Below are 27,219 nucleotides of genomic sequence, written 5' to 3'. Positions count from 1 at the left end.
CTACAGTCGACTGACCTTTGATAAGGCCCCCAAAGCCACTGAACTGGGACATAACCGTCTATTCAACAAATGGGGCTGGGAGAGTTGGATATCCATATCCAAAAGAATGAAAGAGTACCCCTACCTCACACCATACACAAAAATTAACTCAAAATGGATTAAAGACCTCAATATAAGAGACTGTACCATAAAACTCCTAGAAGATAATGTAGGGGGAACATCTTCAAGACCTTGCATTAGGAGGTTACTTCCTAGACCTTACATCCAAAGCACAAGCAACAAAAGAAAAAATAGATAAATGGGAACTCCTCAAATTTAAAAGCTCTGTACCTCAAAGGAATTTGTCAAAAAGGTGAAGAGGCAGCCAACTCAATGGGAAAAAATATTTTGAAACCATGTACCTGACAAAAGACTGATACCCTGCATATATAAATAAATTCTACAACTCAATGACTATAGCACAGACAGCCCAATTATAAAATAGGCAAAAGATATGAAAAGACAGTTCTCTGAAGAGGAAATACAAATGGCCAAGAAACACATGAAAAAAATGTTCAGCTTCACTAGCTATTAGAGAGATGCAAATTAAAACCACAACAAGATACCACCTCACACCAATCAGAATAGCTGCTATTAAACAAACAGGAAACTACAAACGCTGGAGAGGATGTGGAGAAATGGGAACTCTTATTCATTGTTGGTGGGACTGTACAATGGTACAGCCACTCTGGAAGTCAGTTTGGCAGTTCCTTAGAAAACTAGATATAGAGTTACCATTCGATCCACTGATTGCACTTCTTGGTATATACCCAGAAGATCTGAAAGCAGTGACATGAACAGATATCTGCACGCCAATGTTCACAGCAGCAATATTCACAATTGCTAAGAGATGGAAACAACCCAAATGTCCTTCAACAGATGAACAGATAAGATGTTCTATATACACACGATGGAATACTATGCAGCAATAAGAAGGAACGATGTAGTGAAACATGATAACATGGATGAACCTTGAAGACATAATGCTGAGTGAAATAACCCAGGCACAAAAAGAGAAATACTGTATGTTGCCACTAATGTGAACACTGTGAAAAATGTAAAATAAATGGTTTATACTGTAGAATGTAGGGGACCTAGCGATAGACAGCAAATAGTGAAGGGGGAACAATAATCTAATTTGAACAGATAAATTATGGAGGGTGAACTTAATGTTCTGGAAATCCTCAAGAACAACAATGGTTTGTTAATTTCTGGGGAGTATGGTAGGAACAAGTTCACAGAAATGTAGTTATTTTAAGTTTTTTGTTTTTCTTCTTTTGTTGCATTATAGTCTGTCCATTTTCTTGGGGTAGAGTAGGAACATGTTGCAAGCAATGTAGTTATTTTAGGTTATTTGTTTTTTCTTATTCCTTTGTTTTGTTTTGTTTGAAATGTTTTTGTATTGTTTCTTTTTTTAATGTTTTGATAAAGTTAAAAAAAATAAATGAGTGTGAAAAAAAGTAAATGAACAATGGGGAGAGGAGGGGAATGGAATGTTTTAGATGTTCTTTTTTATTCTAAATTTTTTTTTATTTTTTGGAGTAATGAAAATATTCAAAGATTGATTGTGGTGATCAATGCACAACTATGAACAACCAATTGTACATTTTGAAGGATTGTATGTTATGTGAATATATCTCAATAAAATTGCATTAAAAATAATAATAAAAACAGTAATAATAAGGATTAGGAAGATTTAAGGGGAGGCAATTGCAATGATACAGGGAAAGATGATGACTGCTTGGGCTAGGGTGACAGTGGAGGTAAGAAGAGGGAGTATTTGTGAGATATTTTGGAGATATACCTTGGTTATTTAATGTGGGAAGTGAAGGAGAGTGAGATGCTCTGAAAGAGATCAGGGTTTCTGGCTTGAGTAACTGGATAGGTAGACGAGCTATTTATTGAGATGCTAAATGAATATATCTGGGACGAGGGTGAGGTAGGAGTCAGGAGTTCAGGTTTGAGTAGTTTGAAGGCCCGAACACTCTTAGTGTGAAAGAGGGTGCTCCTAATTTTTTGGTACAATAGGCACAAACTGGGAAATATGGTCATTCCACATTTATAGTGCTGCTTATCCCAGAGCCCAACTACGTCTTGGAATTAGAGGGGTAGACATTAGACTGACACCCCTCACTGTTACATTGAAGGACCCACTTGAAAGGCTTTGCTCTCATTTTGCTACCTAGACAATTCTTCTCAAAGAAGGAAGATCCCCTAGGGGGTCCCATTGAATTACAAGTGGAGCCTGCCACCTGTTTCTATTGTTTGCTGCTGAGAAACCAGACCAATGCAACAAGCAATGATCTGGAAGATCTAAAGGGAACTTACCAGTTCTCCCTTCTACTCTGTGGTGAGGTGGGCAAGAGGGAGGAAACAGCCTCCACTTGGGTTGGCCACCAGAGTAAGTGGGATCCACAGTGTCCATAGGGGGCAGTCTGGTTTCAGAGAAGACCAAGAGCTGAAGGGCAAATTCAGCGATTTGACTAAGGGTGTAATGGGGTTTCCTGGACTTCAGGGGGCCTATAGAAGAGTTTGGAAGGGAGGATTGGGGTGGAGTATGGAGAACAGTATGGGGCTGAGATGAAAAAAAAAATGAACCAAGGACTTAAATATATATTTCTCCAAGGAAGAGTTACATTAAGCATAAGAAAAATAGCTTAACATTATCAGCCATTAGGGAAATACTTATCAAAACTACAATGAGATACAGCCTCACATCCATTAGAATGGCTGTTGTCTGAAAAAAAAAAGAAACAGAAAATAACAAGTGCTGATGAGAATCTAAGAGAATGTGAGAAATAAGAACTTTAGTACATTGTTGGCAAGAATGTAAAATGGTATAGCTGATATGGAAAACACACTGGTGGTTTCTCAAAAGTTTAAACATGGAATTACCATATGGTCCAGCAATCCTACTTCTAGATATATATCCAAAAGAACTGAAAGCAGGGAATCAAAGTTACTTGCATAACCAATGTTTGTAGCAGCATTCTGCTACAGACAAAAGGTGGAAGCAACACAAGGTCCATCAGCAGATTAATGGAAACACAAAATGAAGCATAAGCCTTAAAAAAGAAAAGTTCTGACACATGCCACTACATGGATGAACCTTGAAGACATCATGTTGAGTGAAATAAGTCAGAAACAAATGGACAAATACTGTATAATTTAAAACAGCTAAAATATGCAAATTCCTAGAAACAGAAAGCAGAGTACAGGTTACCAGGGATAGTGGTGGAGGTGGGGGACAGGAGGGAAAGGAGGAATGGGAATTAATGAATAATGCGTTTAGGGTTTCTGTTTCTTGTGATTGGACAATTCTGGTAAAGAACAGTGGAAAAGATAGCACAACATTGTGAATGTAGTTAATCCCATTGAATGGCAAGCTTGGGAATGGCTGAGATGCAAAAGTTTACATCATATGTATTTTTTTAGAAAAGAGCAATTAAAGAGACAATGACAATTAAATGCAATATATAATCCTGGATGGGATCTAATAATGGAGGAGAAACTGCTCAAAAGAACATTATTGGTTGTACGATTTGTTTTGTATGACTGCGTGGTATGTGAATATATTTCAATAAAGTGAATAAAAAAAACATTATTGGAACATATGAAAAAGTTATAATATAGGCTGTAAGGTTTATGTCAATGTTAAATTTCTTGAACTTGATAACTATGCTTACGGTGGTTACGTAAGTGAATATCACTGTTCGTAAGACATGGACACAGAAGTATTATGCAATCAAAGAGCATGATGTATACAACCTACTCTCAAATATTTAGAAAATGATAGATAAGTGGATGGACAGAATGATATGGACAATTTGGCAAAATGTTAAAACTTGGTATATTTGGGTATTGGGGTAGGGAGTACATTGGAGATCTCTGATGGGTTTTGTATTATTTTTGCAATTCTCCTATAAGTTTGATATTGTTTCAAATTAAGTTTAAGAATGGAAAAAAAAAGGGTGAAAAGACAACCTACAGAATGGGAGAAAATAGGTGCAAACCATATCTCAGATAAGGGCTTAATATCCAGAATATATAAAGAACTTTTACAACACATCAACGTAAAAACAGACAACCCAATTTTAAAGAGGGCATTATCAGAAGATCTGAAAGCAGGGACACAAATAGACACTATGCTGATGTTCATAGCAGCACTATTCACAATTACCAAATGATGGAAACAACCCAAGTGCCAGGGTTAACAGATGAATGGATAAACAAAATGTGGTATATACACATGATAGAATATTATACAGCAGTAAGAAGGAATGACGTCCTGAAGCACATAACAACATGGATGGACCTTGAGGAATATTATGTTGAATGAAATGTCAGACACAAAAGGACAAATATTGTATGATCTCACTGATATGAACTAATTATAATTTGTAAATTCATAGGCATAAAATGTAGAATATAGGTTACCAGGAGATAGAATGAGGCAAGAGAACTGGGAGTGGTTACTTAATATGTGCAGAGTTTTTAGCTAGGTTGAACTTAAAACGTTTGGAAATGGATAGAGATAATGGTAGCATGTTACTGTGAATATAATTAACAGTGCCATATTGTGTATCAATGTGGTTGAAAGGGGAAGTTCAGAGTCATGTATGTCACTAGAAGGGAAGCTAGAAGTTAAAACATTGTAACCTATAAGACAGTGAATCTTGTGGCGGATGATGACTGTGATTAACAGTACAAATATAAAAAATTTATTCCATGAACTAGAACAAATGTACAAAACTATTACAAGGAGTTAATAATAGACGGGTATATGGGGGGAAAAGTGCCCATTACAAACTATGGACTACAGTTAATACTGATACTTTAATATTCTTTCATCAACAGTAACAAATGTACCACACCAATACTAGGGGTCAATAACGGCGGGGGGGGGGGGAGTATGGGGAATAGGATGTTTTGGGGTTTTCTTTTTCTTTTTCTTTGGAGTAATGACAATGTACTAAAATTGATTTCAGTGATGAATCACAACTATGTAATGATATTGTGAACCAATGATTATACTTTGGATAAAACTGTATGATTTGTGAATGTATCTCAATAAAACTGCATTAACAATTTTTTAAAAGGGGGCACAGAACTTGAAAATACATTTTCCAAAGAAGATATAAAAGGGCCAATAAGTATATGAAAAGATGCTCAACATCATTAACTACTGGGAAAGAAAAATAAAAACCAGAATGACATACCATTTCACACTCTTCAGAATGGCTACAATTAAAAAATCTGAAAATAACAAGTATTGGAGAGAATGCAGAGGAATTGGAACTCCAGAAAGCAATATGGTGGTTCCTCAAATAGCTGAATATAGACTTACCATATGACCTGGCAACCCCACTTGTAGGTATAGGTATATAAACCCTAAGAAAGTGAAATCAGGGTCTCAAACAGATACTTGTACACCAATAATTATAGTAGCATTATCCCCAATACCCAAAAGGTGAAAAAAAACCCAAGTGTCCATCGACAAATGGATAAACACAATGTGGTATACATATACAATGGAATATTATTTAGCCATAGAAAAGAATAAAGTTCTGGGACATACTTCAACAGAGAAAAACCTGGAAAACATTATGGTCAACAAAATAAGCAAGACACATAAGGGCAAACATTGTATGATGTCACTTATAAGAGATTTCTAGAAATAGAAAACCCACAGAGACACAAAATAGATTAGAGAATACCAGAGGCCCAGGGGAGGGGAGAAAGGGAGTGTATGGTTGGTGTATATGAAGTGTGTGTAAACAAAATTAATAAAAATTAAAAAAAATAAAAAATGAGTCAGTTTGTTCAAACAACACAATTACATGGAACTTTGAATAGGAAGCAAGATACGGTAGGTCTGTATAGGTTAGAGTCAAAGAGCAACACATCCCAAAGTAATTTGGGCGGAGAATAAAAATATATATTCAGGCCCCCCTGAAGAGCTGGGGAAGGATGCGGAGGTGTTGGGCTTCCTCACCTGGATTGTTGCTGATGTTGTCACAAACACTGGGGACTGATGGCTTGACATGCTGAGTCCTCTGTCTTAGGGCTTGCCCCTATGAAGCTTGCTACTGCAAAGGAGAGGCTAAACCTGCTTATAATTGTGCCTAAGAGTCTCCCCCTGAGTGCCTCTTTGTTGATCAGATGTGGCTCTGTCTCTCTAACTAAGCCACCTTGGCAGGTATCTCACTGCCCTCGCCCCTATGTGGGACCTGACTCCCAGGGGTGTAAATCTCCCTGGCAATGCAGGATATGACTCCCAGGGATGAATCTGGACCCAGCATTGTGGGATTGAGAACATCTTCTTGACCAAAAGGGTGGTGCGAAATGAAACGAGATAAAGCTTCAGTGGCTGAGAGATTTCAAATGCAGTTGAGAGGTTACTCTGGTGGACATTCTTACACACTATATAGGTAACATTTTTTAGGCTTTACTATATTGGAATAGCTAGAAGTAAATATCTGAAACTACCAAACTCCAACCCAGTAGCCTTGACTCTTGAAGACGATTGTATAACAATGCAGATTACAAGGTTACAAAGGATGACAGTGTGATTGTGAAAACCTTGTGGATCGCACTCCCTTTATCCAGTGTATGGATGGATGAGTAGAAAAATAGGGACAAAAACTAAATGAAAAATAGGGTGAGATGGGGGGGATGGTTTGGGTGTTCTCTTTTATTTTTATTTTTTACTCTTATTCTGATTCTTTCTGGTATAAGGAAAATGTTCAAAAATAGATTGGGGTGATGAATGCACAACTGTACGATGTACTGTGAACAGCTGATTGTACACCATGGATGACTGTATAGTATGTGAATGTATCTCAATAAAACTGAATTTAAAAAGAAAAAAAAAAGAAAAAGAGATCGTAGGAGGGCTCAATACACTTCAATAATGGATAGAACATCTAGACAGATGATCATTAAGGAAATTGAAGACTTGAACAATACTATAAACCAACTAGACCTAGTAGAAACATATAGCACACTCCACCCAACAATAGCAGAATACATTCTTCTCAAGTGTTCATGGAGAAACCACATGTTCATCACAAAACAAGTGTCAATAAATTTTAAAACACTGAAATCATGCAAAGGGTCTTCTCTGATGCCAAGGGAATAAAGGTAGAAATCAATGGCAGAGAGAGAACCGGAAAATCCACAAATATGTGGAAACAAAATGACATCCTTGCAAACAATAGGTCAAAGAACAAATCACAAGGGAATTTGGGAAATATCTTGAGTTGAATGAAAATGAAAACAACATACCAAAGCATCTGGAATACAACAAAGAAAGTGCTCAGGGGGAAATTCATACTTGTAAATGCTTACATTAAAAAAGGAGAAAAACTCAAATCAGTTACCTAACTTTATACCTGGAGGAACTAGAAAAAGAAGAGCAAACAAAACCAAAGGTGAGAGAAGGAAGGAAATAGTAAAGAGTGGAGATAAATGAAACAAAGAATAGAAAAATAGAATCAAAGAAAGGAAAAGTCAGTTCTTTGAAAAGATCAGTAAAATTGACAAACCTTTAGCTAGACTGACAAAAGAGAGAAGACACAAATAACTAAAATCCAAAATGAAAACAGGAAAGCCACAATTTCTCATCTTGCAGAAATTAAAGGATTTTGAGACTGCTATAAACAACTGGATGCCAACAAATTAGAAAATCTAGAGGAAACAAATTTCTAGAGACACATAATGTACCTAAACCGACTCAAGTAGAAGTAGATTGCAACAGACCTATAACAAAGACATTGAATCAGTCATCAAAAAACCTTCCAAAGCATATATAAGGCAGAAATCGAAAGTTCAAAAAAACAACTAGTAGAATCTATGGAAATGAAAGGCACAACACAAGAGATGAAAGACACAATGGAATCATACAACAGCAGATATCAAGAGGCAGAAGAAAACAGTCAGGAACTGGAGAACAAAACACCTGAAAGCCTACACGCAAAGGAGCAGATGGAGAAAAGAATGAAAAAATATGAGCAACGTCTCCAGGAACTCAAGGATGAAACAAAGTAAAATAATGTACGTATCATTGGTGTCCCAGAAGAAGAGAAGGGAAAAGGGGCAGAAGCAATAACAGAGGAAATAATTAATGAAAATTTCCCATCTCTTATGAAAGACATAAAATTACAGATCCAAGAAGCACAGCATACTCCAAACAGAATAGATCTGAATAGGCCTATGCCAAGACACTTAATAATCAGATTATCAAATGTCAAAGACAAAGAGAGAATCCTGAAAGCAGCAAGAGAAAAGAGATCCATTACATACAAAGGAAGCTTAATAAGACTATGTGCGGATCTCTCAGCAGAAACCATGGAGGCAAGAAGGAAGTGGTATGATATATTTAAGATACTGAAAGAGAAAAGCCACCAACCAAGAATCCTGTATCCAGCAAAGCTGTCCTTCAAATAGAAGGGAGAGCTCAAAATATTTTCCGGCAAACAGACAATGAGAGACTTTGTGCACAAGACACCCACCCTACGGAAATACTAAAGGGAGCACTACAGAGTGATAGAAGACAGGAGTGCGTGGTTTGGAACACAATTTGGGGAGATGGTAGCACAGCAACGTAAGTACACTGAACAAAGATAATTATGAATATGGTTGAGGGAGGAAGTTGGGAGCATGTGAGACACCAGAAGAAAGGAGGAAAGATGAAGAATGGGACTGTGTAACTTGGTGAAATCTAGAGTGTTCAACACTTGTGATAAAATGTACAAATATGTTCTTTTACGAGGGAGAACAAGCAAATGTCAACCTTGCGAGGTGTTAAAAATGGGGAGCCATTGGGGGAGGGATGCAATCAACGGAAACTAGAGACTGTAACTAACAGAATCATTGTATTATGCTTCCTTTAATGTAACAAAGGCGATATACCAAGGTAAATGCAGATAAGAGGGGGGAATAGGGGAAGCATGTTAGACACTTGACATTGGTGGTGTTGTCTCACTCTTTACTCTACTTTGATTTAAGGTTACTTTTCCTTTTGCTACTTCCTAGCTGTCATTTTTTTTCCTCTTTCTTTTGCCTCTCTACCTTCCCTGACTCTCCCTCCTGCCTTGTGGAAGAAATGTAGATGCCCTTATATAGATCGTGGTGAAGGTGATGAACACATAAATATGTGACCATACAGAGAACCATCGATTGTTTACTTAGGATGGAATGTATGGTGTGTGAACAAAAACATCTTAAAAAAAAAAATGGGTTGATGACAAAACCTCAAGGGCAACATACTGAGTGAAATAAGACAGACACATAAGGACAAATATTGCAGGGTCTCACTGATAAGAACTAATTATAATATGTAAACTCATAGACATGAAATATAAGGTACCAAAATACAGGATGAGGCTTAAGAATGGAGAGCGGTTGCTTAGAAAGAGCAGAATGTTCAACTAGGATGAACTTAAATGTTTGGAAATGAACAGAGGTGTCAGTAGCAAGATGTGAGAATAACTAACAGTGCCGAATGGTGCCTGAATGAGGTGGAAAGGGGAAGCTCAGAGTCATATATGTCACCAGAAGGAAAGTTGGAGGTCAAAAGATGGGAATGTATAAAACTGAATCCTATGGTAGGCAATGTCCATGATTAACTGTACAAATATTAGAAAACTCTTTCATGAACCAGAACAAATGTATGACAATACAACTAGAAGTTAATAATAGAGGGGCATATAGGGAAGAAATATATACCTACTGCAAACTATATACTACAGTTAGTAGTATTTCAACATTCTTTCATAAACAGTAACAAATGTACTATACCAACACGACAAGTCAACAATTGAGGGGGGTTGGTTAGGGATATGGCAGGATTCACGTTTCCTTTTCTTTTTTTTTTTTTCTTTTTTCATCTTTCACTTTATTTCTTGTCTGGAGTAATGAAAACGTTCTAAAAATTGAACAAAAATTAAGTGTGGTGATGGATGCACAGCTGTATGAGGGTACTGGGGCAACTGGTTGTACATTTTGAATCTTTGGATAATTGTATGGTATCTGAACAATCCCAATAAAAATTAAAAAGAAAAAAAAAAAAACCTATTACAAAGATACAGGAATCAAAACAATATGGACACTGGCACAAAGGACAAACTTATAGACCAGTGGAATAGAACTGAGAGTTCAAAATAAACCCTCACATCTATGGCCAGCTGATTTTTGACAAGGGTGCCAAGTCCACTCAATGGAGAAAGAAGAGACTCTTCAACAGACACTGCAGGGAAAACTGCATATTCATGTGCAAAAGAATGAAAGTGCATTCCTGCCTCATACTACATATAAAAATTAACTCCAAATGAATCAATAACCTAAATTTAAGAGCTCAAACTATAAAACTCCTTAAAAAGGACAAGCAATTAAAAATTAAAATCAGCAAAGGACTTGAATAGACATTTCTCCAAAGGAGAACTACAAATGGCCAATATGCGCATAAAAGATGCTCAACATCATTAGCCATTAGGGAAAGGCACATCAAAGCCACAATGAGATACCACTTCACACCCACTAGAATGGCTGCTATTAAAAAAAAAAAAACAGAAAATAACAAGTGTTGGAAATGATGTGGTCAAAGAGGAACCCTTATACATTGTTAGTCAGAATGTAAAATGGTGCAGCATGTATGGAAAACAATTTGGTGGTTCCTCAGAAAGTTAAGTATACAATTAACAAATGACCTGGAAATCCCACTTCTAGGTATACACCTGAAAGAACTGAAAGCAGGGAGTCAAACGCATATTTGCCCACCAATGTTTACAGCAGCATAATTCACAGTAGGCCAAAGATGGAAGCAACTCCAGTGTCTATCAACCTATGACTGGATAGACAAAATGTGGTATGTACAGGCAATGGAATATTCGGCCGTAAAAACATATAAAGTTCTGATACTCTACAACACAGATGAACCTCGAAGATATCACATTGAGTGAAATAAGCCAGACATAAAACGACAAATAGAATATGATTTCACTTATATGAATTAACTAGAACATGCAAATTCATAGAGACAGAAGGATCCCTGAAGAGAAATGGGGAGTTAATGCTTAATGGGTACACAGTTTCTGTTTGGGGTTATGGAAAAGTTTTGGGTTTTGTTAATGGATGATGGTGAGGGTAGCACAACATTGTGAATGCAATTAACACTACTGAACTGTATACTCGAAAGTGGTTAAAACGGGACATTTCATCCACAGTACAAGTTTTTAAAAGAATGAGAAACGGAGTGTGTGTCTACTACCAGAGCAAGAGGCATACATGTTTACTCCCCATTAGGAAAGACATGGTTTCCCTAAACTCAAGGTTCCTTTCTGCAACCACCCACTGTGTTTGCGGGTACCGTGTGGCCCTCTTGTTTGCCTTATGGGAATTGGGGTTTGGGGAACTGGTACAGAAGTTCTGATGCTGGCTAGTGCTATCACTGCCCAAGTAATAAACTGTCCTTTATCTCTAACCTCAGGGTAATCTTTCGTCTTTCCGTGAAACTGTCAGGCTAACTTGTTATCTTATAAGCAGGGTAAAATCTTACATCACTTCCAGGTCTTGACCTATAGCTGTAATTAATAAGCATCTTGTGGGGTAATAACTTGAATCTATGCATATGTTAATACCCATACTTGTTCTGCCTTTTTAAAATTCCAGGCCTCTGCTCCCAATATTTCCAGCATCTGGAATCCCCTTCACCCCCCTCATCTGAGTCATATAAAGCCCAGGTCATGTGTATCCCCCTCACCCAACCACCACCATCAAACCCAAGCCTCCTCTACCATGTTATCCATCTTGCTGCCCACCATCTTCCTAATCTGTGTTAATTACATATACCCCAAATAGTATAAAACCTTCCTCCAGGAGTGTGTTATCTAGCAAATTTTGATTAGGTGAGGATTTCATATGTAGGACCATCTGTGTTGTAATTAAATAAAATTTATGTTACTTTAAACAAATTTCAAAAAAAATCCATGGAACAACACTCAGCAATTCGATCTTTAGCCTTTTACAACTGAAACCAATTCAAAAGGAGTGCAATACCAAATATTTATGCGTAAAATGTGCCAAAATAACTTACCAAAGTCCACACAAAGCCAGTCATCAGTGTTCTTCCCTTCAATCTTAACATGAGGCTCACTTTTACATTTCAGGTGTTTGTACTGAAAAAAGCCAGGTAACATATTAAAGGGGGTGGGGGTAGGTCTGTGCTCTTACTGAAGGTTTGGTGATATTTTTCATGGTCTCAATTTGGGAACTAGTTTAGACACTCCTCATAGCTATCGCTCACCCCATGATTAGTAACTTAGAATACCTATTTCCCCCCTTCATCCTATCCTTCTGACACCTCTGACCTGAATCCTCCTGCCATTTACCAAGGCACCTCTGAGGCAGAGACCTGAGCTCCCTCACATCTGGTTCCCACCTACATCATCCTTTTGTCCACTCCAGCTTCCCTTCAGTCTCAGGGGAGACAGATGCTGCTTTCCTGGTTCAAGGTTACACCTCTCAGTGCTACTGATTCCACCTCATCTACCTTTATGATATATTAATGGACTTTATTATCCCATGTCTCTATTCCCAACAGTTCCCATGAATGGTCTCAGTTCTTACCTTTACGTAAAAACAACAAAGAACTTTCTTGACCTTGCATTTTTCTTCCTTCCTATCAAAAATTTATGTAAAAGTAATTTCTATTCCCTTGCCCTTCCTCTTACACAGAAACATCTCTCAAAAACCTGCAATTCCTTTTATATCCCCATTTTCATGGTCACTTCTAAGTCTTCATCTTACTCCATCTCACTATTACATCTGATAGAGACCATGGGACCCTGTTCTTATAATTCTTCTCCATGCTCTCCTAGTTTTCTTCCTGTGTCTCCAACTACCCCATTTAAATAAATCTTCCTCTGTTCTATTATATTATGCTAGGGGTCCATCCTCCAGCTCCCCTCATATTTTACTACTCTTCTCTAGGTAACCCCAGATATTCTTTTGGTCTTAACTGCCCCCCCCCCCCCATAACTGATTTTCAACAGGGTGAGGAAGGTATGTTCTCTTGGGGAATGGTATCAGAATCAGCTGGAGGCTTCCCAAGTATAGTTGCTTCCTTATTCTGTCTCATATTCAATCCAGTCAGAAAATAAACTGCCTTCCCTTTCCTCAACTACATCTATGAACTCAGAGGAGGGGGACTAGATCTTTATCTTTACCTTCCCAATACCTAGCACAATGCTTAGAAACAATGGACACACTCAAAAATTTAAATTAAACTCTGGACCAGCACTGTCCAATAGAACTTTTTGCAACAATGTTTTATAACTGCACTGTCCAATATGGTAGCCATTAGCCACTTAAGGCTACTGAACACCTGAAATGTGGCTAATACAACTGAGGAACTGAGTTTTAAATTTTAACTGATATTTAAAGAGCCACATATGGCCAGTGGTTGTCATATTGGACAGTGCAACTCTAGAAATCCTTCTTGGTTATACTGTCTTTTAGCTTGCCTCAGGTTATTTTTAATATTCTTTCCCTTGTAGTCACAAGAGACAAAATTAGAAATACCCTGATTCATTAGGGCTGGATATTTGTCCCCATACCTTTCACTATCAAAGAATATAAAACATATTTATATAAATTCTGAAAATCTTTGTCTTAAGTATCCTCATATGATACATTTACTCTCTTTAAATGTTGCTCCTCAGTATAACACACTGATACTATTCCACTCAGCTAACGGTCCAAAAGGGAAAAGAAAGCATCCTACCATTTTCACAATGTAGTAGGCCATGGCATGTAAGTGTCGGGTGGAGGTTGCACTCCCAATCACAAAGTAATCGGTATATTTCATCTCTGGAGGAACTTTTATCACACAAATGTCCTTTGCATTTTCTTGCCTCAGAAGTGAAACCAGCACATCGATGTCAAACTTGGGACTAGTAAGATCTGAAATACACAAAGATTCACTTGTTGCCAGATGGCTAAGTAGTAGGCTGGCAATGTCTGCACCCAGAACTGCAGGCAGTTGACAGTGAAACTGCTCCTCCATGACAGCGTTTAGATCCAAAATGTTTGCAAAGCTGGCAGGGCCCAGGCCTCCTAGACGCTGAACCTGAACAGTGGTTTCATATAGCATGGCAGAGGTTTTATGGTCATAGTGATTAGGTTACACAGTGCCACCATACATCCTTTGTTGTTACTATACTAAAGTGGACCTACACATCAGTGACAGATGACTTTCTATTCATTACTGCTTGAAGAAACAAGCAATAGGCCTCAAACAGAGAAATGTTTATACAATCAACAAAAACAGCAGCACAGTTGGGTGTGTGTGTGATATTCTGGGGCATGTAAAATTGAATCCTGGCCACAGAGCATCACAGAATTAGAAGGGTGAGATAGAGGGACTGTTAGGGAGTATCTGGTCCACCCCCCTTCACTAGAAAGATGAAGAAACTTAGGTCTAGCAGAATTAGTATGTGGCCCAAGATCATGCACCTAGTCAATGAGAAAGCTGAAACAGGAACAGTGATTCCCATTTCAAACCTTAAGTTTTCCTTTAAAAGTCACTGGGCTACATAACATTTGTTATCTATAACAAACTAAGTAATTTTCTGTGGAAATTTAGATTGATAATTCTTCAACTGGGAGTATTAAGGGCCTGTAAATTTACAGCCCTCTTAAGTTGTAGAGCTGACTTCTAGGGACCTAGAGGCTAACTCCACTAAGATCTCTCCCTCCCATACGGGACCCCTCACAGGTGTAATCTGTTTACCACCTCTCGTTTATAAACTTTTACAATTACTACAGGATCTTAAACTGGCCTCATCTCCTATCAAAGCTTATTTCCCACACCTAAACTCCCAGCCCCTGGCTCTCCCTCAAAATCCTCACGCCCCCACACTCCTGACACGGCAATTTCCCGGAACCCTAGGAAGAAGGTGAAAGCTGTGAAGGACCGTGAGGTTATGATGCCAAGGGTCCGGTGTGGCCGTCCGGATGCGTAGGGCTTTGGAAAGGTCTCTCAGTCCCGTAGCCTTGCAGCGTCCTCACTGTTTAATAGTAAGGTTGGCGCCAACAACCTCTAAATTCCTGCACAGCTCTGGAGCTATAGGAGTTTTGTGACCCCACGAGAAACTCATCAAGGGAAGAACCCAGAGCTCCGTAAGCTGGAACACGGCTCCAGGCCACCGTAGCTCTCCACCACGTACCTGCTGCGCCCGACTCCAGGTGCCCATCGCCGGCGGCCCCGTTCGCCAGCTCCTCAATCCGGGAACCGACATGCAGGCAACGCGAGGGGCTGCGGCCCAGGCAGAGCGTCGGTCCTGCGGGAGGTCGCCCTACGGCGAGCAGCCGGAGCCGGAGCTGGATGCCCACTGCGTGCTTCGCTCCCGGAGGAACAGCCCCGCGCCACAAAAGCGCCCCGAGCCGACGAACCACACAGCCGCGGGAGCCCATGGCCGGCGCAGTACTTTGACGACACGGGGCGGAGTTTAACGGAGCCCGAGCAGGTTCTGCGGCTTTCGATTGGTCAGGCCGGCCCAGCGGGGTCGAGGAATTGGACGTCAGGAATGTGGGTGGTGCCAAGTCCCCGGGACTCGGCGGTGGGTCGAGTGCGAAGCTCGGCCCGGAGGAGGGTGTTTGGGAAGGCATAGCTCAGGGTTAGGTTTTTGGGGGAGTTAGAAGACAACCCTACTACTTTTGTTTTCCCTATGTTGTAATGACGCACTACGTCTCCTTTTTTAAAATTTTCTCTTTTGTCTCCACTGGAATGTAAACTACATGAAGGCAAAAATCTTTATATCTTTTTTTTTTTTTCAGCTATTCTTTCCACAGTGCTTAAAACAGTTCCTAGTATGAATGTGAGGAAGTTGCTGCTGTTGATTAAACTAGAATTAGGAATATAATTTTCTACCCATCTCCCACCAAAAAATACAAGTTTGAAATCCCATGAGGAAAATCCACTAATTCTGGGCTGGGATGATGTGGGGTACAGAGGAAACCATTTGGAGAACGTTCTTTGGTTAACCCTTCATCTACGTTCCCCGTATAGAGGACTGTTCACCAGTGGACCGCACTGCGGGAGACCACCTCCATGAGAATAAAGAATGCTGAGGTGCAGTCACAGAATTAAACCTAGGATTTGAGAGCTAAAAGAGACCCAAGGAGAAAATCGACTTGCCTAGGGTCATACACTTAGTGGCAAAACTGAAACTGTAACCCACATTTCTGGACTCCAGGCCTGATATCTTATGCAAGAAAGGCAACACAGAGAAGTCAGTAAAAGGGGGCAAATATCCCAAATGTCTGTGACAGTGCCAAGCATAATAGGTACTCTAAAAATGCTTGATACGTTATTTAATTTCTTTTAATCACTCCAAGCACCATTTATTTTGGAAATTAAGAACTACAGCAAAGTACAGGAACTAATACAAGCAATCATGTGTACCACCTTAAATATGCTTTCTTCAAGTTCTTTTGGAAAATAATAAAAATAAAATAAAATATTATAGATGAAGTTACATCTCCTCTGTCCCGATTCCTATCCTATCCTCCTAAGTCCCATGAATTTAGTGTTTTGCCCCAGCTTTTGCCATCTGTTCCGTTTCCACTCTTTTCTCTGAACATCCCAAATCTGCTTTACCACCTACCTGGCTTTCCTGTCCTTAGTCTGTCTCTACTCTTTCCATCTTGCATGCTGCCACCTGCCAACTAGAATTATTTTAGCCTCATTGGTGTCTTATTGTTTTCCAAATTCTGCATAACCCTTCAAGGCCATGCTTTGCACATACTATTCCCACTTTTTAGAGCTCCCTTCCCCACCTTTTCACCTGACAAATTCAGACTCACTCTGTAAGACTACCCTTAACATCAAGACCCCTTCTCCTAGTCTCCTGAATGGTCCATTAGAAACCCTTCATCTTTTTGTTCATAAATGTCTTTAACATTTACTGTGTTTGATTAGATGATAATCCACTGGAAAAGACTTATGTTGTAATTCTAGCTCTTCTGTTTACTAGCTGCATGCTCCTCTAAAATCACAGATCAGAAGGAACTTGGTTGTTTTGAAAACAAGTTCTAAGCCTTAGTTTCCACATCTCTAAAATGGGAATGACGATGCCTTCTTCAAAGAGTTTTTCTGAAAATGTAATAAAATAAATGATGTAAATTACAAAGCACAGTGCTTGGCATGTAGTAATCACGTGCAAGTTTGTATATCAACTGTTTACAAACTAGTCTTCTGGGAAGGAAATGCCTTGACCCCAATTGTTCTGGTAAAGCGCATCAGAAAATGACCACTAGGAACACACAAGTGTTCAAAGCTAGCTTCATTAACTTGCCGCAGCAAGGGAGGCTGTCCGCCATGGGGGACCATGGGGCATCTCAGTAAGACCTCCAGAGTGGGCGGAGCTTTGCACAGGGCTCCTGCTTGTGTTGAATGAGTCTGAGGAGAAACCAGAGGAAGTGGAGTCAGCTCTGGATTGGGTGCTGTCCTGAGGCGGGGGCAGTTTAGCAATTGCATACTTGGCAATCTTTGTTCAGGAGGTAGGAGAAAGGACATGGGGCTGAGGATGTCATCAGTAAATCACTCAAAATGGTATGTGGCTTGGGGAGAAGCTTCCAGTTAATAGCATTGTTTTAGATTCTGTTAGGAACATCACAGTCTGATTACCAGTAGGGCTGAGAAGTAGGCTCAGGGTCCTGGTTCCTTAGAAACCTTGAAGTTAAGATAAAATGGAATTTTATGGCTGAAATGCAGCACCTGGGAGGGGGGTGTGGAACCAAAGCTGCTTCTCTGTGATAAAATGACCTACGGACTTTGGATGCTTCGGGTAAGAGTGTGATATCCCATCTCACGGAAATGATTTCAAAACAACCAAGTTCCTTCTGATCTACGATTTTAGAGACAAGGTTTATCAGCACTATGTCCTTAATGTTAATTAACAAGAGCAGATTTTTACAAATCTCAATTTGTACCTGAAGTAAAGACTCAGCGAAAAGGCTGTTACCCTTATTGGTCCTCAGAAATGAAAAAATGCCCCCACCCCCCCACCTCCACCAGGAGAACCTAGCCTTCCACTGTTGTGCTTGATTTTGTTGTCAGTCTCTGGTTGCATTTTTAAAAAGTAGAATCAGAATGGGAGGGAAGTTCGATAATCCTTGTCTTTGGGGTGCTGAAAACGGAGAATTGAAGCCTAAAGTTAAGCCTCCTGAGGGAGTCAGGGATTTTACATTAATCAGGATCCACAACTGCAAGACTTCCTGAGATTATGGACCCTAGTAAGGTTGGTGCTGTGTTAATTCAGGAGCCGTCTCTCTGCTCTGCTAGCAGCAAAGCCAAAAGGCTCCCAAATTTGTTTGCTGGGGTTTCATGGGAAAGAGGGATGCTATAGTTATAGAGATGTCTGCTGTAGCCACACCTGAGACTGGGGAGAGGGTGGGCCCTACTCTGGGAGAACACAGTAGAAGGACCTCAGGGGCCTGCTTCAGGAGAACAGAGAGGTGCCAAGAGCAACAGACCCCACCAGAGAAGGGCCTGGGGGCTAAACTGGGGAAAAGCCTTTGCTAACTTTCCTGATGTACCCACACTGGAGCATGGAGCAGTTAACACTGTGTCTGGGACATAAACGTTTAATAAATGAATGATTGAATTCATGTAGTTTCAGGACTGGGAAATTAAGTCCAGACTTTTTCCAGGCACAAATTTATCATGCATTGGTGTTTCCTAATCTGTGGACCACCAACCACTTTTTGACTGCAAAGGATCCTAAAATCCACATATGTATCAAACATTATCTCTGGATAGAATGAACATGTCTCCCACAGCAAATGGATACAGATGCTGTTGCAATTCAATACAACTTCATTGAAAAACTTTGCTTCATTCATAGCAACTTTTTATCAGTTCAATTACTGATAGCTAAGAAGCCACAATTTTTGAAACAAAGGATCTCTATAATTTAAAAGGTTGGGAACACTCCTCCCCGGCTTCCAGCCTCATATCCTTCCAGCCTTCCAGGGCTGCTCATTCCTCCACTGGGCAGCTGTAGCTATTGGCGGATGTTGCCGCCTCATTTTAGTTTAATCTTCTGCCCTCGATTTCCACTGCCTCTGTTCTGTTTCTGCCCTTGAGGGACCTTGGGAAGGGAAAGGTTGGGATTAGAGTTACCTCTCTTATAAATCCAATACATTGTCAATACTACATATTTATATATTACATTTCTATTTTGAAATTATTTTGTCCCCTCCTTTGTAAATCTCCTAATTAGAAAAGGAACAAAATCCATTTAAAGAGAAGACTAGCAACAAAGACTCATTATTTTATAAATATAGAGGAAAGGCATTGTCTCTTCATTCACCTCTTGGGGTGTGGGGGCAGCTCTGTCTGCCTGCTAAAACCTCTGGTGTTGGTTTGTCAGATACACCCTTGATGTGGTAAGGGCAGTCAGGCCTGTGATAAGATGACCCATTGTCTTCCTCTCCAAGCCTGTGGTTTGAAGGCACAGCCAGTGGCCTCTAATGTTGAAGGTTCCATATGGGGAAGTGCCTACTCCACCATTTGTGGAGTGAGCATATTTGCCCAGCCCTGCCTGGGCTCTGGCTCCCACCACTTGTCTCAGGCACCACTGTTTACTCAGATTTCGGAGCCACCATTTGCTCTGAAGCCAGGCCTCTGCACATCCACATTTTCTCCTTGGATTGCTGGGCCCTGCCAAGCAGCCAAGCTATTGTTTTCTCCTCCAGGGTTTGGGAGGGATCTTAAGGCCCCCTGGCCCAGCCCTACTTATTCTTGCCTTCAACGTTGATGGGTGTAGATGCAGTTGGCACCCAGTTTGCACACTGTGGGTCTCTGAGTAGACACCTGACTCACTGCCTCAGCAAGGATCCCCACTAAGGTTCAAGCCAACAGATATTTGGATGCCAAGTACTAGCTAGGGCCAGGGAGGGGAAAGGTGAGTAAAACAAGTCCCTGTCCCCAAGGAGCTCCCAGACAGGAGAGAGAAATGATTAGAGTAAATGTCGTAAGTACAGTGGGTTAGTATTTGTAAGAGGAGAGCCCCAAAAGCTGGGAGGTGCAGCAGCAACTCTCCTGGAGGAGCTGGAGAAGGCTTCCCATGGTGGTAGGATTTGAACGAACCTAGGTCTTAAGGCAGAAGGAGGAGAGCGGGCTACAGGGCCACCACACTGCCCAACTTCAGGGCTCCTTTAACACAGTGCTCCGTGGGAATGGTAACCCCTAGAGGGACCAACTTGGAAGTGCTGTGAGGGGATGATCTAGGGATGAATATGTGGTGAGGGTACCCACCCTCTGAGAAGTTGGTGTGGTTTTACTTCCACATCTATCTCAGCCTTGAGACTTTTTGCGCACACACAGCCCCACCGGTAACTGTGGTATTGGATAATAATTCAGAAGCTATGTGGCAAGCCTGACCCAAAAGCCAAATCAGAGCCTACTGCCACCATCCAACCAGGACACTGCGAGATCCCACTGCTTTTAAGTAGAAGGGATGGCTAAACTAAGAACTGAAGGACGAGCAGTAGTTAGCTAGGCAAAGAAGGGAAGAAGTGTGCCAGGCAAAAGGAAAAGCACATGCAAATGTCCAGCAGCCAGGCTGAGCACATTCAAGACCTGGAAACTGAGGGGAGTGAATGAGAGATTAGCTGTGGAAACTCACAAAGTCTGGATCCTGAAGACTCTTGTATGCTGCATTGAGGAGTTTGGACAGTAGGGGAATAACATGCTTAGAATTGTGTTCTAAAGGATCACTCTGGTCCAGTGTAATGAATGAGAATGGGTGAGGCAGGATAAGCTCCTGGAAGACCAATTAGAAGGCCATTGCTGTTTTGCAATATGACCAAGTAATGATAGTTTGGGCCAAAGAAATGGCAGCGGGGATGGAGAAAAATAGAGGGATTTAAGAAATACCTAAAAAAAATGAACAGGGTTTGGTGACTGATGGCTTCTGAGAGTGAAGGAGAGAAAGAAGTCAAGAGCCCCAAGTTTACCAACTTGGGCCATTAAGGAGAAGGTGTCAACCACTACAGATAGGGTATATGGGAAGATAATGGGTTGAATTTTGGATAAGCTGAATTGAGAAGCCTGTGTAATACTCAAACCAGAGATGTCACAACTGGCTTTTTAACTTTATTCCCCTAAGGCTCATTTTTAGCTGACAATAAAGATCACCCATTACATAGGAATAGCTGGTAGCCCCCTCATGATTTGGCTTTGATTTCAGCCCCACTGTGCTGGGGACAGGTCTCAGATAGCTCCTGGCTCTTGTAAAAGTCCCTTTGTTGTAGGAACTAGGAGCGCTAGGAATTATTTGAAGAGACTTAGTGGATTGAGTTGCAATTTTAACTCTATAAGTCATAATTTTTATTCAAATTGCTACAAGAGTTAATTTCATCCCCAAAGATAAAATTACTTTAGTTGTCCAAAAAAAGCAAGCACTTAAGGAAGAGTACAAACATTTTCAAGGTTCTGGCTAGGTTTGATTCACCATTCGTCTTTCTACTACTTTAAATGCTTAGCAAAAAACTTTCCTCTGCAAATTAATAAACGTACTGGTGTCTGGAGGTTAAGAAATGGTAAATCAAGAAGTGGGGTATTATGCATACAATATAGACCAAGGAACAGCTGATGGACTTGGCACTGAGGAAATTAGACACTTTCCTTCAGTCAGAGGACCATCAGAAGTCCAAAACTAAAAACCAGTGTGTAGCAGTCAGAATGTTTTTAGCTGTTTTTCTCTAAACCTAAGGAGTTACCAGGTAAACAATTAAGAAGACTCTTAAATAATCAAGAAGAATCTTACCTACCTCATATCAGGATGCATCAGTTTTGTTTAAAAAAAAAAATAAAAAAGGATTTACTCTGTCCTTTGTTTTCTACCAAGTATGGTTCCTATGAGTTCCTAAGAAGGAGGCATTTGTTTCATGAAGCTTCCTAACTTGAGTCACACTGGGGATCTTTGCTTTCTTCTTTTTGCTCCCATTTGTTCTCTTTGGAGTTCTGAAATAACATGGTTATGACAAAATTAAGATCCAAAAGTTCTCTCAGAGGGCACATTGCAAGAAAGTTAGAGCAGCAGCAGCTGGAACTGAAACATCCTAACGTTTGGGCAAATCAGAGTGGCCCACACTGATTACAAGATGTTAAATCCAAGGTAATTCTATATGAAAAGGATCCCGATTGAAAAGGATTCTAAGCCAGTGTTCCCTTTTGAGAACAACTCCCTTCCTCCTCTCTTCTTTCTCCCTCTGCAGTTTGTGTTCCCTGAAATGTTCAGCCCTGGATGAAACAGCCCTGACTGCGGGGCATGGGGCGGGAGACTGCACTCTACTACCGTGCCTTCAGCTGCCTGCAAAACTCACCTGAAGGCCTGTTCAAGACAGAAATGACTTGAACTCTGTATAGTTTGGATTTTGTTTTCACGGTGGGCCTGCTCTCCTCTGGTAGGTTACCACATCAAAAGTTGCTCTTTTGGTAGTGAAAGAATTTAAATTGGGGGTTCTTGAGCCATGTGTTTCAGAGAGGCTCTGGATCCTCCAAGCAATTTTCACTGTAACCCCTGGATAAATACCTAGGAGTAGAATTTCAGGATTATATGTTATGTTTATATTTAATATATGAAACTGCTGAACTATTTTCCAATGTGGCTGTCCCATTTTGCATTTCCACCAATAACGTGTGAACCTTCTGTGGCTTCTTTTATGCTTTTTAAACAAGAAATTTGTGGTGTCTTTTTTATATAGAATTTAAAATTATAACATAATCAGATATATCAATCTTTTTCTTTATGGTTGGTGCTTGTGGGGATTTATGAAATCCTCCATCCTCTGTTTCATGTTGTGATTTTCCCATTTGTAATATCTCCTGAGAGGATTATTAGATTCTTTTTTTCTACAGAAAGGTCTTTTATGACTTCCCACATACCAATTCATAGGCATTGTATGTTGTTCCAGTTTGTTAATGCTGCTGTTACGCAAAACGCCTGAAATGGATTGGCTTTTATAAAGGGGGTTTACTTGGTTACACAGTTACAGTCTTAAGGCCATAAAGTGTCCAAGGTAACACATCAGCAGTTAGGTACGTTCACTGGAGGATGGCCAACAGTGTTTGGAAAACCTCTGTTAGCTGGGAAGGCACGTGGCTGGCATCTGCTCCAGAGTTCTGGTTTCAAAATGGCTTTCCCCCAGGACATTCCTCTCTAGGCTGCTCTTATTCCTAGGTTGCGTTCTCCAAAACTTTTCTGCAGCTCTCAACGGCTGTCTTCAAATGTTTCTCTAAGTTGCAACTTCTCTCTCAGCTCCTGTGCGTTCTTCAAAGTGTCCCTCTTGGCTGTAGGAAGCTCTCTCCTTCTGTCTGATCTTATATAGTGCTCCAGTAAACTAATCAAGGCCCACGCTGAATGGGCGGGGCCACGCCTCCATGGAAATTATCCAGAGTTATCACCCACAGTTGGATGTGATGCATCTCCATGGAAACACTCAAAGAATTACAATCTAATCAACATTGATATGTCTGCCCACACAAGATTGTATGAAAGATAATGGTATTTTGGGGGACATAATACATTCAAATTGGCACATACGCTTAACTTACTATGTCACATAATACAGCATTTGTAGTTGTTAAGAATAATGTGACATGAAATTGAGGGTAAGAGAGCAAAGTACTCATTTAAAAAATTACATTTCATGTAACTTAAATTCTCTGAAGGATTCTTACAGTCTCAATTCAGTTCAGAATGGAGGTCAACCATGATTTAGGGCACGGCTGGCAAGCTTTTTCTGTAAGCGGCCAGATGAGAATATTTTTAGGTTCTGTAGGCCATACAGTCTCTGTCACAAATACTCTAATTCTTCTGTTACAGTGCAAAAGCAGCCGTAGACATTCTGTAAATGAATGAGTGTGGCTCTGTTCCAATACAACCTCATTTATGGACACTAAAATTTTAACTTCATATAATTTTTGATCCACAAAGTAATATTCTTTCTCTGATTTTGTCAACCATTTAAAAACTTAAAAGCCATTCTTAGCTCGTGGGCCTATACAAAAATAGGCAGAGGGCTGCGTTTGGCCCTTATGCAGGTTTGGAATAGTCTTCCTGGCATTCCTGCAAGGAAATTGGGTAACGGTGTCCTCCCCATTCCACACAGCAGAGGATTAGAACCAAAGGAGATTTTAGCATTCAGCCTGCCAAGTTTCTCTAGCCTCCTGCCTCCCCCATTTTATAAATGAGGAGGTTGTGGTGCAGAGAGGGGAAACGGCTGACTTCTGGCCACGCAGCTAGGGAGTGACAATGCTGGCTGCAGCTCAGGTCTCTTGATTTAAGTCCTACCTACCTTCCTCTACTCGATTCTGAAAACTAAAATCTAAAACTACATCCATAGCCATGAAGCCCATTCTTTCTTCCATATCCTCTGTCTCTCTTTTTTTTTTTACCCTAACAAAATTTATTCTAATAAACACCTTAACATTAAGAACTCATTACGCTCCAGTCTTGATATTTTATTTGTATCATTAAACCTATATAGTGCAATTAACAATGACAATTGCATAAATTCAAGAGCAATTTTGATTAGTGACATGATATATTTGTGGGAAAATAATACATAAAATTAAAATTTTTTAAAATTAAAATACCAAAAAAGCAAAATCGGAGAACTAAAATACCATTCAGGCACCCAATCCAAAAATCCTACGAAAGATCTCCAAAGCAATTTTCATTCCAGAGTTTCAAAAACAAACAGAATGGCAGTTCAGTTACAGGTGGCACATATTAGGCTGAGGCCGGTGGGCTGGGCTGGTGTGGGAGCCCCTCTCAGCCCGGGGAACTGGAATTGGGTGCTGCAGTGACCACTTGTGTGGTGACATGTTGCATTAGTCTAGCATTCAAGCTCCATGAGAGAGTCCTTGTTTCTCTTGCTTACCACTGGGTTTCTGCCCAGAACAGTGCCTGGGACATGCTAGTGCTCAGTAAATGATGGATGAATGATTGAAATCAGTCTATAAGAGGTGATTGCTGGGAGCTGGTCTCTGAATTTATAGGGTACCTATTCCAGCAGCGTTGGGACCATTCTTTGAAATCTCTCCTTGGAGAACAAACAAGCAGAACAACCTTAAAGGATTTCCCCCCATCAGGAGCCCCATCAGAATGTGGTCACCTCCAAGAACGACTATCTTCTCATCTGCCCTTAGCCTACCTACCACCTGGGCTTGGAGTTACTACACATACTGGATGTAATGAATGCATTGAAAGGACTGTCCTCTAAACTGTTAAACAATTGAAAATTCAACAAGGACAACCAGTGTTTATGAATGAGTCAGAAGCGTTTAAAATGCAGACATTTATAAAAAGTCCTAGGAATAGGAAATTCCCAGAATAATTTCTAACTTACACATTTCAATTTTCTTTGGAAGTTCTAATTCTCAGCAAAGATTAATCAAGTCAGCCCACCATCTTATAGGTTATTTCCCCCTTTTTACAGATAGCGATCCAGCAGAAGTTAAATGACTTCTTGACAAGGTCACATGTAGAATATAAACCTAAGTAATTCACTAGGTCAGCCTTCCTGCTACTTGTTAGACTGAAATCCAGGGAGGTTTGAAGACCATGTGCTGCTCTCTGCTACCCCCTATTGATACGAGAAGGGAAGAGCAGGTCTCAAGGCCAGTATTTCTCTAAGTGTCAGCATCACCTGGGAACCTGCTGGCAATCCTAATTACGGGGCCCTGCCCCAGAACACTGAATTAGAAGCTCTGGAGCTGGGATGCAGCAATGTGTGTTTTTAACAAACCCTCCAGGTGATTCTGCTGAACTCAAAAGTTTGAGAATCACTGCTCTAGAACTGCACTGTCCAATATGGTAGCCTCTCATCATGTGACAATTTAAACTTAAATAAATTTATATTAAATATTTAACAATTCAGTACCTCAGTCTCACTAGACACATTTCAAGTGATCAATAGTCACATGTGGTGAGTAGCTGCCATATGGGAGAACACAGATTTATAGAACATTTCTATCATCCTGGAAAGTTCTATTGGACAGTTTTGCAAATGTAGACAAAACTGATGGTAAAGAACCATCACTGAGATGATAGAACTAGAGTAGCAAGAAGACACATTACAATGCAAACCAGACATTACTTTTCTGCTTCAGGTTCTGATGTCCTGGCTTCCTGATCTTCATCAAATGATGAAGCTTCTTCACACTGCTTGTTTATATAAGCCTCATGTGTATATATAATACCATCCTTACTGTTTCAGTTTGCTAATGCTGCTGTTATGCAAAATACCAGAAATGGATTGCCTTTTATAACAGGGGTTTATATGGTTACAAGTTACCGTTCTACAACCATAAAAGTGTCCAAACCAAGGCATAAACGTGAGTATACCTTCACTGGAGAAAAGGCCATTAGCGTCCGGAAAACCTCTGTTAGCTTGGAAGGCATGTGGCTGGCGTCTGCTTGCTCCTAGGTTGCATTTCAGAATGGCATTTTCCAAAATGTCTCTAGGCTTATCTTCTTGGGGCAAACTCTGGGCTAGTATCTTCAAAGAGTCAGCAAAAGTCTGCTTTCAATGGCCATCTCCAAAATGTCTCACTAAGCTGCAGCATTGAGCTCCTTCCATCTGAGCTTTTATAGTACTCCAGTAAACTAATCAAGACCCATGCTGAATGGGTGGGGCCACACCTCCATGGAAACAATCTACTCAAAGTTATCACCCACAGTTGGGTGTGTCATATCTCCATGTCAACAATTAATCCAAATATCCCATAAGATTGGATAAAAAGATAACAGCTTTTTCTTGGAGGGCATAATATATCCAAACCGGCACACTTACACAAAGTGATTTCACGTCCAACTGTTGTCTCAGATGGGTTAGCAGCAGCCCTGTGAGGGAGGCTAGGGAAGGGGCACTCTACCCATTTTACAGATGAGGAGACTAAGGCTCAAGACAGGTCAAAGGACTTGCCTAAGTTTACTCAGATTTAAGCATCAGGGCTGGATTCCAATCCAAGTCTTCCATCTTTATGTACATGCCCAGTGCTTCTTTAATTACTCTGTAGCAGGGTTGCTGGCATTTGGGGCCAGATAATTGTTTGTGGGGGACTATCCTGTGTTTTGTAGGATGTTTAGCAGATTTCCTGCT

General features: G+C 40.3%; 1 protein-coding gene across 1 annotated transcript in view; it reads right to left on the bottom strand.

Moving 5' to 3' along the window:
• Positions 1-15,518, bottom strand: part of MALSU1 (mitochondrial assembly of ribosomal large subunit 1) — a 54,608-nt gene extending 39,090 nt beyond the window's left edge. Inside the window, exons 1-3 of the mRNA XM_037836899.1 lie at positions 15,267-15,518; positions 13,823-14,001; positions 12,134-12,215 (exon numbers count right to left, since the gene is read on the bottom strand). Of these exons, the coding sequence (XP_037692827.1) occupies positions 12,134-12,215; positions 13,823-14,001; positions 15,267-15,513 (508 nt within the window). The 5' untranslated portion in view covers positions 15,514-15,518. The remainder of the gene's footprint in view (positions 1-12,133; positions 12,216-13,822; positions 14,002-15,266) is intronic.
• Positions 15,519-27,219: the final 11,701 nt, after the last annotated feature.

The sequence above is a fragment of the Choloepus didactylus genome, chromosome 5 (genome assembly GCF_015220235.1).
Source record: "Choloepus didactylus isolate mChoDid1 chromosome 5, mChoDid1.pri, whole genome shotgun sequence".
Taxonomy (NCBI): Eukaryota; Metazoa; Chordata; class Mammalia; order Pilosa; family Megalonychidae; genus Choloepus; species Choloepus didactylus.
This window is presented reverse-complemented; position numbering and strand designations above follow the sequence as displayed.